At 39.3% G+C, this 12,119-nt stretch overlaps 1 protein-coding gene across 3 annotated transcripts in view; it reads left to right on the top strand.

Annotated features, from left to right (window-relative positions):
• Nucleotides 1-3,969, top strand: part of RORA (RAR related orphan receptor A) — a 53,422-nt gene extending 49,453 nt beyond the window's left edge. For all 3 annotated transcript variants that reach the window (XM_087877956.1, XM_034409395.3, XM_087877954.1), the window contains exon 10: nt 312-3,969. In XM_087877956.1, the coding sequence (XP_087734082.1) occupies nt 312-476 (165 nt within the window). In that variant the 3' untranslated portion in view covers nt 477-3,969. The remainder of the gene's footprint in view (nt 1-311) is intronic.
• Nucleotides 3,970-12,119: the final 8,150 nt, after the last annotated feature.

Below are 12,119 nucleotides of genomic sequence, written 5' to 3'. Positions count from 1 at the left end.
TTTACTCATTTAAAACATTGGCAAAGCAGCCCATCTTAACACCAAATTCTGGGCAGCTTACAGTGAAGGAGTCTTTACTGCCAGAACAGCAGCAAATTATAAAACCCAAAAGAGAGAGACCTGGTGGCACCAACACAGGTCTTTCCTTGATGCAACCCATGAGGTTCTCCTGCCACTGTGACCTCACCCCATGGTCTCCAAGGATGCTTGAAAGCTTTTATGGCTCCTCCCTTGATGCCCCCCTCCCCCCTGGAAAATAATGGCCAAACCCTTCACTGACCCCCTCCTCTGTTTCCCCTCTCCCCTCACAGCTAATATGCAAAGTGTCTACCTTAAGAGCCCTGTGTGGACGACATACAGAAAAGCTCATGGCGTTCAGAGCAATATACCCAGAGATTGTGCGACTTCATTTTCCTCCCTTGTACAAGGAGTTGTTCACTTCAGAATTTGAGCCAACGGTGCAGATGGAAGGGTAAAGGGATCTTCTCAAGCCTTCTAGAAGCTCTGAGGGACAAACATTCAAGCAGAAAGAGAGAAGAAAGAGATTCAACTGAGACACTTTCGTGGCCCTGCGTGAGACGTAGGGAGCCATCACACTGCACATCTTCCGGGCACCAGTGCCAGGCGAAGGAGGGGGGGAAAAATGAAACAAGGGTTGGACTTCCTTGTCTCCTTGGTCCCGTTGCTGCGATGCCCACCCAAAGGGACCCTTTCCCCCCTGCCTGGACTTCTCAGTCTTCAGCCTCTGTTTACACAGAAGGAGGGCTTTCCTCTGTCCTTGTAACTCACTGCCCACAGAGACGCTCGCCGAACAAGGTCCGAACCGAATCTCCAGCTCGACTCCAGCGACTGGTGTGCACTGCAGAGGCTTCGCTTCATCAGTTTTGCACAACTTTTGCTCATTGTTTCATGAAGGACGATGTCTTTTCACCGTACCGTGATTGCCGCCAGGCGGAATGGCATGAAAAGAGTCCATAGCAATAGCATTATAATCTATTACAGGGTAAATGGGCATGAAGTCAATATATAGCAAAAGAGATGATATTGTTTATATATTGTTTTAATTAATATAAAAATTGTAGTTAACTGGTATAGCTTTTATTGTTGAATTGATAAGGCACTTTCATTTTGCACCTTTTTTTCTTTTTAAATTATATGCTGGCGTGTTCAATGTTTGTGCTGCATGTACACCAGAAATCCAAGTTTTAACGGAGGGTTGGAAGGGAGAGGAGAACCCTGCAAAGGAGGTTGTGCTGCTATTTTCCACGTTTCCTTTGGCAGAGAGGCTGGCCCAGGTCATGAGATGCCCTTCCGTGGTCTTGTGTAAGGGGCAGGGAGGGAGGGAGGAGGGAAGTCAAGTTTCTAAACCGTTCTCTGGGTCTTAAAACTATGATTTTATTGGAGAAGCAAAAAAAAAATCCCTATTTTTAAACCAGATTACTGACAATGGGGATTGAAAAGAAAAAAAAAATAGAGCTATGTTTAATCACTTAACAAATGTGTTGGTTTTTTAGCAACTCCTTTTTAAAATCAGCCCATTTCCTGGAGTGAGTAAATGTGGATTCCGACAACCAAATTTAGACACTTGTGTTTTGGAAATATTGGTCCTAATACTTTTGTTTACATTGTGTGTGTGTGTGTGTGTGTGTGTGTGTGTGTGTGTGTGTAGAGAGAGAGAGAAACAGATTCAACAAATTAAGACAGGTGGAGTACATACAATTTTTTTTCCTCGTGGATCGTGTCCATGGACTTAAATCTTGTATGCAGTGCATGGAAACCCAACTATTTGCTGAGTTGTGACACAGCTGGAGGCTTGTTAAAAAAACCTGCTCTTACGTGTGGCTACTTCCTTTGTAAACCAAGAGGTGCTACTTGTCCCTTTGCTTTACAATCTGTTCCAAACTGAAGCGCCCACGGGAGGTGGTTAAACATGTTGGCGGCTTGGATCCCGGAATTGCCACCGGCATCTTGATTTCTTGGTCACTCCGCCTTTCGAAATCTAAAGCAATCTGAACTCATGCCTACCACATGCTACACTTTAGCCACCTGCACCTGGGATCATGAGCAAGAAGCTCTATATTAAGAATGATTTATATCATGGCCACTGAAATCCACCTATGCAAATGCAAAATCTGATCCAAAAAGGGGTGACACAAGTTGGACTCCAGTTCTCCTTTTGACATTCCATTTGCTCCTTGGATCACTTCAAAATCTTGGAGAGGGTTCCCTCAAAGTGACCAGAAGTTCCAGTTGGATTCCTGGTCTTCAAGGTTATGTTTAGAGCCAGTGACCAAGGTTGCAATCCTAATACTTTCATCCTCTGCTTCATCATACCTTCTGTAGGATCATGTATGTACACAAACCATATCATAGTTTGCTCGTGTCCTGTCATTTCTATGAAAGAAAAAAAGTTGACTTTTGGTTTGGAAATCAGCATTATTTACAGCTCATTTTTTAAATTAAGTGCTAATAGGAGCTTCTGGTTGCTTGTAAATTTCCATTGTTCTGACATAGAGCATTGTCTTCTTTTCAAGAGATTGATCAAGTGCCATCAAGTCTGTGCCAACTCTTACTCACCTTCGAGATAGATTTTCTGCAGCTGGTCTTTCAGATTTTTCAAACTGGCCATCCTCTTCTCTTTCCTTCTCTCTTTCCCAGCATTATAGGACTTTGGGTCCTTAAATTGATTAATTAATTATGTGCCACCAAGTTGTTGACTGTCAGCAAGCACTTAGATTCTCTCCATGACCGTCTGTCCTTCACTCGGTCCCTTGAGTCTTCCAACAGTGTCCCCTTCAGCACTGTAACTGAATCCCACCACCTTCCTGCCGATCATCCTCTTCTTCGCTTTCCTTCCCACCTTTCCCACATGAGACCTATTTCCAGAGAGTTAAGTCTTCAAATAAAGCATCCAAAATAGGACAATCTGAGCTTTTGTGTCTTTTGTGCCATTGGTGAGAATTCTGGATTGACTTGTTGGATGATCCATTTTTAAAGAAAACTTTCCTAGCTGTTGATGTTCTTCTCAAAAGTCTCAAAAGCATCCATCCTCTTCCTTCCTTGATTCTTCAGGGAAGGATGACAGGGAATACCCTGGCTTGCTCTGTTCTGATCATCTCCTTTTAGTTAATAGCAAACTGTATTTTGATAAGGCTAAAATGGTGCTGATAATCTCTTATGAAAAATGCTGAGAGAGTCCACGTGTAATTAGCAATATCTACTTTGAATATCAGATCAGAGGGGAAACCCATCAGCCAAAACATAAAATTCAGGAATAAGTTTTAACATCCAAAACTGGTAGCCTAATATGTTGGATATAACAAATTTCAGCTGGGATTCAGCGATATAAAGTGTAGCAGGTGGTGGGACATATCAAAAGCTTCACGATATACCTGCAGGTGAACTCCAGAAAACTGGCAATTAAAATTAATTTGGGTTTTCGTTCTCCCGTCCTATTTTTGGTGGACCTATTGCACTGATTTAGAAGAAGGCCTCCGGTCCTGGACCTTGATGGCACAGTTCTGTCTCAGTCATGTTTATATTGTTTAAAATTATGAGCTGACGTGATATGTGACATTCTTTCAAATCTGGTTGTCTTTTTAGGGAGCTTTTCATGGTCATAAGGTTATCAAGGTCTGAATGTGTGTGTTCTCTTGAACGTGTGGGGTGTAGGTGTGCATGGCGGTTGTTAGGCCATTAAGTGTCCATGGAATAAAGAAAATGTGTTGAAGATATGTAAGTCAAAAATAGAAGGTGGAAAAAATATTCTATATAAAGCCTTGTCTGGACCACTTAGAGAGACTTATATTTTTTTAACCCTTCTATAAATATTTGGTGGCACTTGAAATATTCCTGCAATAAAATGTGATTTGTGTAAAGGTAGAAACAAACAAAAAAGATTTTGTAATGTGAAAAAAAAAATGAAAGAAAGCAATGTAATTTTTCTAAAAAAGAAAAACAAAAAACAAACCAACTTTGTATTATTTTTGTGGGTGGAATTTGTCTACTTGTCTTTGGAAAAAGCATTTGATCTCATTGAATGTGCCGTAGCAGAGGCGCGTGGGTGGTGGGTCTTTTTTTCGTTACATCGTAGGTGAAAGGAAGGAAGTGCTTTTGTGTTTCCGACATTCCGTAAAGCGTGAGGCCATCGCAAAATAATTCTTGTCAAAGATGTATTCGTGAGCTTCCGTCTTTGTTGCTTTTTTTTGCACATGTTGTTCATTTCTCTCTAGTGCAATATGGACGCGTAGAGCACTTGCGGGTTTTACTCAGGGAAAATTACATATTTGTTATACAGGGTTTTACGTTGTCGTTTTTTGTGATTGTTTGGGGTGGGGTGGGGGCTGAGGAATGTTTTTTTCTTTTGCTAAGGAATGTCGATTGAATCACCTGTTGTCAAGGGGCAGCCAGATAATAATCCTAACGCCACTGCCAAAACCCCGAATCCTCTCTCGTTCCGGCCCTGCCATTCACCACAACAATTCCTGACCATTCTTTGTGCGAATTGGAAAAAAAGAAAAATGGGTATATAAGCACCTTATGATTGACTTAACTGTGAATGACAATCCATCTTGTGATCGGTAATAGATGCCCAAGAATTTAGAAGTTTTGGTTAAAGCTCAGGGACCTTTCAAACTCTTCAACAGGGAGAACAGAGTTATGGGTCAAAATGCTTTTGAGAAACATGGGGACTCTTCTTACATTGAGCAACTAATCTGGACAGACCTACGTTTGTCCCCAGGGAATGTCAGTTGTTTGGATTCTCAACTTTCGGCTACATAACCCTGTTAAAGATTCACACTAAAGCAACAGGAGAAGCTTTACAGCAAGAGTGTCCAGCCTTGACCACTTTAAGACTTGTGGACTTCAACTCCCAGAATTCCCCATTCGTGGCTGGTTGGGGAATTCTGGGAGTTGAAGTCCACAAGTCTTAAAGTGACCTAGGTTGGACACCCCTAGCTTACAGTATGTGTTGGGGAAATAAGTTAACACTGACCCATAATGCATATCAAACAACCACTGTTTTATCTTTTTTTAATAACAACAAAATCATGAATCCTGAATATTTCTAGATACTATTTTGTGCTTTTCCCAAGAACTTTGGGAGAATGTGGCAAGATTTTCCAAGGCCACTTTTACCTACATTTTTTTAAAAAAAATTCTACAAGGGATGAGTGGAGGATTGGAGAGATCACCAGTCTGGAAAGATTTCCTTAGGTGCCAAATATAATTTCATCCTGTAATCTTATGCAAAATCAACCATTCGTGCGACTTGGTATAAACTTTTAACTTATTTATTTATTGTTCCAGGTTTGCCATCTGGTGCAACCTGCAGAGTCTGGCCATGTTCAGCAGCATTAAACATAAAGGAAAAAGCAGTCTTTATTATACTGAAATAATTAATTATACTGTCTGCTGGGAGGAGGTGAAAATGATTAGATGGTTGTAGTTGCCATGATTGACTCTTAATTCCTTCCCTGCAGACACCTCAGACTTATTTACTTAAATAGATTATTACAACCTTTAAAAAAGCTATTTAAAATCCCCCAATGATATGTGAGCAGTTTTTCCCAATCTCAGCAACATTAAAAATGGTAGACTTCAATTCCCAGATATCCCAGGTGTGCTGGTTGGGGAATTCTGGGAGTTGAACTCCACACCTATGAAATTTGCTGAAGTTGAGAAGCCCTGTATTTAGAGGAATGCGCTGCTCAATAGTAAGGTGTGAGTTTTTCATTTAATTGAAAAGACCATCCAAATTATTTTAAACAGCCCATAGTAATGACCCTTTAAGTAATTCCATAATTAACGTTAACTGTGTAGCCACTCCTCCAGTGCCAGTTGTGTGCCAAAACTTTTGAAGGAGGGAGGCTGAAACTGAAATGAGAATTTCTCTGGATATACAGATTATTTGCCTTTTTTTCCATGTTTCTTAACAGGAGGAGTTCTAGAGGAAAAGAATTAGGAATTTATTGAACAGGCCAAAGAAAAGCGAATCACATCTCAAATACGTGACTAGATTCCTCTAAATCTGATCACACCCATCCTACCAATTACAGTGTTTTTTTCCACCGAATTGGTCAACCGGTCCAATCGCATTAGATTGCAGACTTTCCTAAGGATTGACTTCTTAACTATAGGCACAGGTCTTGAGAGTGCCAGGGACACAGGTTTAATCCAAAGGGGTCAAGGATTAGAAGGAGTTTCTGTGATCCATGAAGGTCAAAGAGAGGGCCAAGGGGCAATGAATAGGGAGGTCACAAGTCAGTTCCAGGAAACCTGGCAACGTGATGGGCTACTGGATCGATGAGGATGCAGCTGCCGATTCCACAACTGTCTCATGCATTTTGATCCAAGTTCCCCAATGATTGCCTTAGACCGGTGTTCTCAGCCTTGGGAAGGCTCACGCTTCTGGACTTCAGATCCCAGAATTTGACTGGTGAATGCTGGGAGTTGAAGTCCACCCATCTTCAAAGTGGCTAAGGTTGAGAAACACATAGATACATCTATAACATTACTGAATTAGCATAAAACACGGAGTAGAGCTATCCGTGTTTCCCACTTAGGAGTTGTTAGGGGTTTTTTTGTTTCCAGATAGGTTTTTTATCATTTTCAGAAAAGCATAAATACAACCTCACCTGTATGTTTGGCAACAAAAGCACGTTAAGCTATTGGGCAGCCAAAGCCAGAAATTTCCCAGGTTGGGTTAGAGTATCCTTTGATTCAGATCCATTTTAAACCATCATAATTTAAGAATAGCAGTGTGACCAATTTAAAATTCATTATATAACTGTGGGTGGTTGAGGTTTTTTTTTAAATAAGTATTTAGGAAACCATTCCAAGTCCTGTACCATCAGTCAGTTAATTGTTTATTAATGAATGATATCCCAATAACTTTTGAAGATATAGAACAGGACAGAATAACCCTCTGCTCAGGCAGAAAACCTATATTATTTCAGACAAATGGTTGTCCAGTCTCTTCTTTAAAACCTGCAACGTCTGCATGTCTATATCCTCAGGAGTTATTGGGACATCATTTTCATCCTTCATTTTACTCGTTTGTCTTGTCATCACCTACTCTAATGCAAACTCATAGAGGAATATGGGCATATCATGTTTATATGTGGGCATTAGCTTAGTCCTACAGTTGATTTAATAAAATTAGATGCGAGAAGCTCTAGAAATAAAATGAGCTGTAACCTATCATTACTTTATGTCAATAAATAAATCCACCGATTGGATTTTTATGGGTAGCAGGGCGTAATCCTAACTCTTCAGAGCAATAAACCAACTGAATCCAAAAATAAATCCTCAGTTCCTGTGCATTTTGAATCTCCAAGTGAAGCATTGTTATTTACCTTCAGTTTTTAGAGTCGATCGCTACGGTACATATTTAGTTACTCTTAGACGTTCATCCCGTTACCTTTAAAATTCAGAATATCTCTCTCTTCCACCCCTCCTTAGCTTTACCCCTCATTTACTGAAGATGCATAAATGCACAGGACCCTACAATCACGTGTTATCCTCTCGAAATGCAGAAAATTCATAAGCAATATCGTGAATTTTATTTCACAAACCACAGAGGTACTGTATATATATATTTTCCTAATTCCAAAATTTTCTATTTTGACGCGACAAAAAAAATTTGTATAAAAAAAAGACAAAAAAACCTCCAGTGGTCCCTCTTTTGATGAATAGGACGTTAGCTGGCTGCTTCTCTCTGTGTAAACTGTCCTGTCTGCCTGCTCCTTTTTTTGTGGAGATGCGTTTTTTGTATGGATGTTTGAGCCCACGGGAGGCTTCAAGCGACGATGTATTTTTCCCACTTGGAATATATTTAACGTATTTAACAAACCCCAGACAAGGCTTTTAAAAAAAAAAAAAACGTAAGAAGAATTGCAGTGGTAGGTGGTTTATTTGCAAATTGTTTTCGTGCTGTCCATTTTATGGCACCTTTAACAATATTCTTATTTCCAAAGTACACAATAAAGGTTAAAAAAAATACTCTAGCCATAACTGAATGTCAAGCAATAAAAACAATGATTTTTTGTGCATAGATTTAAAGACATACCAATTGTAGACATCTGCATGTAAATGCAAAATCTCTTGTTTACTGCTTTCTTAAACTTGATCAACCAACTCCTTATTTTACTACTAATTTAAGGACTTGTAATGGCCTGTATACATTTTCTCTAGCTCGGTTTGTTACGTCATTCTTTGTGTCTCAGCTTCTGAGTCATATTTAACTGTTCCGTGTGGTTCTGCTCACCTCCTGTATGGTTATAACTACTTTGCGTTCATTCTCTATAGATAAAGATATACTATTTAAAAAAGGAAAGCCTACGCGGTGCAAATATTTATCTGTTTATCAAATACCACATTATGCTGTATAATATCTGTTTTACTATATACTCTATTTTAGAAATAGATGTTTAGAACTAGCGTCTGTTCTTTTGTGTTCTTCGGATGTGTGGTGCTAGCGAAGTTAATTTGACGAACAACAACCCCTTCCCCTGTTTTATTCCTAGGCAATACCACACTTGATCTTGTACGAATATTTCATGGAATATTTATGTGTGTGTGTGTGTGTGTGTGTGTGTGTGTGTAGGTGCGTATAAACCTTATACAATCCTGCCCACGTGCCCAACGAAGTACCTGCATCAGAGTATTAGTTGGGGTCATGGTTTTCTCTTCAACTATATAATTCTATAAAGTTGTCTCTAGTATATTTAATCAGGAGGAAATTAACTCCTCGCTATGATATTTGATATCCAATATAGTGTATCCTCTCTTTTTTACCCTCCTAATTAAGTTCTTTCAAGGCCAGGAATTCGCCATCATTTGGGCTGATTTTTTGGTTCTTGTTTTTGCTCCAAAAGATCTGGGTTTAATTTGAACTTGTTCTGCTAGTTCCCAGGACAGGACTAAAACAGGACTAAAACATCCGATTTTATTTTATTTTTTTACTGGAGATCTGCAAAGCTCTAATGCTATAAGTAGGTAGTCCTGGAATCAACAGGTGATCTATAGGGCAACTTTAAGTATCTTATTTTGAAAATATTGTCTGAAAAAACTCAGGTGAACTTGTGATTCCAGAATCTGGTGGGCAAAAGTAGGAATTGCAATGACATCATTAAAATCTAAAGCAAGGGTGTACAGCCTTGGCAACGTAAAGACTTGTGGACTTCAACTCCCAGTTTCAGCTCCCAATTTCTTAAAAAACGTCTCCGTCTGGCCACCGCTTTGAACCTCCCTGGTGGGCTCTTGCCCAAATTGATCTATTACTCCCATTAACATGGTTGTCCACCTCACCCAAAGTGACTTTGGATGACGGAGGGCAAAGACCCCCAGATCTTTCTCCCTAGAGCTTCCAAGCCCCTCTAAGTTTGATCGGGTGCAGCTGTTTCCTGAATCAATGAATGTTACCTCCCAGGGAAACGAGTGCAGATTCACCACCTCATTTATTGAAGAAGAAGTTTCACTGAGCTTGCCATGAGTTAAGTTGTGAGTAGATCTGCATAGGAGGGCACCGTAAGCCTGACTGCCTGATAAATCAATACATGCCAAGAAAAAAAAAAAGAACAAATATTATAAAGATGTTGATTAATTTTTCTGTTTCTGTCCTGGGCAATCACTCATCCATCCAACAGTGTGCATTTATTGTAAATCTAGATAGGTGTAGAGACGTGCAAACTAAAAAGTGCAAATCTAATTCTCCGTGGCATCATAAACGGCACAGTCTAAGTCTGAACAAAAGTTGGCACTGAAATTGACCGCCATGTGAAATTGATACTTTAAAAAAAAAATTAGGACCAGTATTATTTTAGCAATAATGGATATCAAATATCTAAAACGAGGAATACACTTTGAAATATTTATTATGACTCTTTTATGGACTATTAACTGATTATAAAATCTTTAGCAAACATTTTTGAGGAATTTAAGAAGCTGTTTGTTTACCACTCTTTTTGATAATAGAGGATAGTGACTATTAAAGTCTCAGCTCCATGCTTCTGTTTTTGATTTAATACACCAATCGTTATTCTGGGGGGTGGGGGATCAAAATTTATCTGCACCCTGGCTACATTTTAATAAGCTTACGTACATTTACTTTGTACGTAATAATCAGTTAATTGGTTTTTGTAAACATACAATTTTCTTTAAAGATGCAAGTCCATTATTACTGTTCACTCCCTTATCAATCCAAGTCACTTTTTAACCAGAGTTCCTCTTATTATTTGTGTAATCCATGTTTCACCTCCTTTATACCAATCCCTAACTGTTCGGGCTTCTTTGTTTTATAAATTATGCAAATCTGTGCAAGTAATGTTTCTCATAGTGTCTGAGAAATAATAAATGCTGATTATAAATATGTATCGGTCTGAGAATTAAGCACATATACATCACCAACCTCATTGAGAGAAATGCTCAGTCTTCTGTAAATACCTACAAATTGACATGAATCTGTACTGGACATGCAAAAACGTGTAGTCTTTTGTGTACAGTATATATAAGTCCATTTTCTAGTTATAAAAAAAGTATAAGCCATTGAGATAAATCTTAAAAGTAATATTGTAATAAAAAGATACTAATGGTCTTTGCCCTGTTATGACCTAATTTTTTTCACTGCAATCAGACTTTCTTTAGAATTCACTCCTATACCTGACAGCTTAGTCGCAGCGATTTTATCCTGATCCTGAATAAAGTATTTTGACTCATTTTGTAAATACAATTGTAAAAATAAGAGATTTAATGTTGTCTTTTAAATACTCTGATTTTCATTCTAATATGAATGTTGTTATATTGTACTTAGAACCTGTACCTTTAATATTACATTACCTTTATTAAGTGCATTGAACACATCAATTTTAGATGTGCTTTATGTACTGGTCTCCTGTAATAAAACTTCAGCTTCTAATGGAAACCTTCATCATCTTCGTTTTTTCCCCCGTGTACCTTATTAAATTTTCATAAAGGTTCAAGGGAAGCCCCCACTAACAGGAGGGTGCAGTGGTTCTGGGGTTGAATGGTGATTTAAAAAATGGAAATGAGGTCCTGATCTAGAGTTTTTCCAACTGGGTTCCACCACCAGAACTTGATGGAGGGTTCACAAGAAATGAAAGGCAGAAGAAACAGAATAACAGAGTAGGAAGGAACCTTGTAGGCCTTCTAGTCCAATCCCCTATTCAGGCAGGAAACCCTGTACCAACAAATAAAGGATGGCTGCTGGAATTGGGTACTTCTAGTTTAATGAAAAGAAGGACTAAGGGTGACATGTTAGCAGTATTTTCCAGTATTTGAGGGGCTGCCACAAAGAAGGGGTCAACCTATTCTCCAAAGCATCAGAAGGCAGGACAAGAAGTGATGGATGGAAAATAATCAAGGAAAGAAGCAACCTAGAACTAGGGAGAAATTTCCTGACAGAACAATTAATCATTGGGACGATTTGCCTCCAGAAATTGTGGTGCTCCAACACTGGAGGTTTTCAAGAAGAGATTGGACAACCATTTGTCTGAAGTGGTCTAGGGTTTCCTGCCTGAGCAGGTCCTCCAAGGTCCCTTCCAACTCTTTTATTCTATTATTTCAGACAAAGGTCTACTCAAACCCAGCCAATCTTCAATGCCTAAAACTTAGCCTTTTTGTCAGAGGTTACCCAAGCTGAACATGCTTGACAATCTTGTTTTGGTCCACTTTCACCCATGCAACTCTCAGTCCAATCTGAACTGCAGGGTTGTCCTTAGGAAAACTGGAGCAAAAACGGAGCATACAATTCCTGTATCAATTCACACGATTTTATTTACAATGGATTTACAATCATCAGGGAGTTCCCCCAGTGAAGGGGCAGGCCACTTTTGGGTAGGACTAGAGGAGGAATCGGGCGAGTTTCATCCTGGGCAGATTCCTGGTCAGTGTTTCTCAACCTTGGCAACTTTGAAAATGGGTGGGCTTCAACTCCCAGAATTCCCTAACCAGCTTTGCTTTGCTGGCTGGGGAATTCTGGGAGTTGTAGTCCACCCATTTTCAAAGTTGCCAAGATTGAAAAACTCCAGATTACTTCTAGCAGGATGTGATTGATCGCTACTGCAATCTCAATCAAAAAGAATAACAGAATAATAGTT

The sequence above is a fragment of the Pantherophis guttatus genome, chromosome 13 (genome assembly GCF_059756535.1).
Source record: "Pantherophis guttatus breed Tessera chromosome 13, ASM5975653v1, whole genome shotgun sequence".
Taxonomy (NCBI): Eukaryota; Metazoa; Chordata; class Lepidosauria; order Squamata; family Colubridae; genus Pantherophis; species Pantherophis guttatus.
This window is presented reverse-complemented; position numbering and strand designations above follow the sequence as displayed.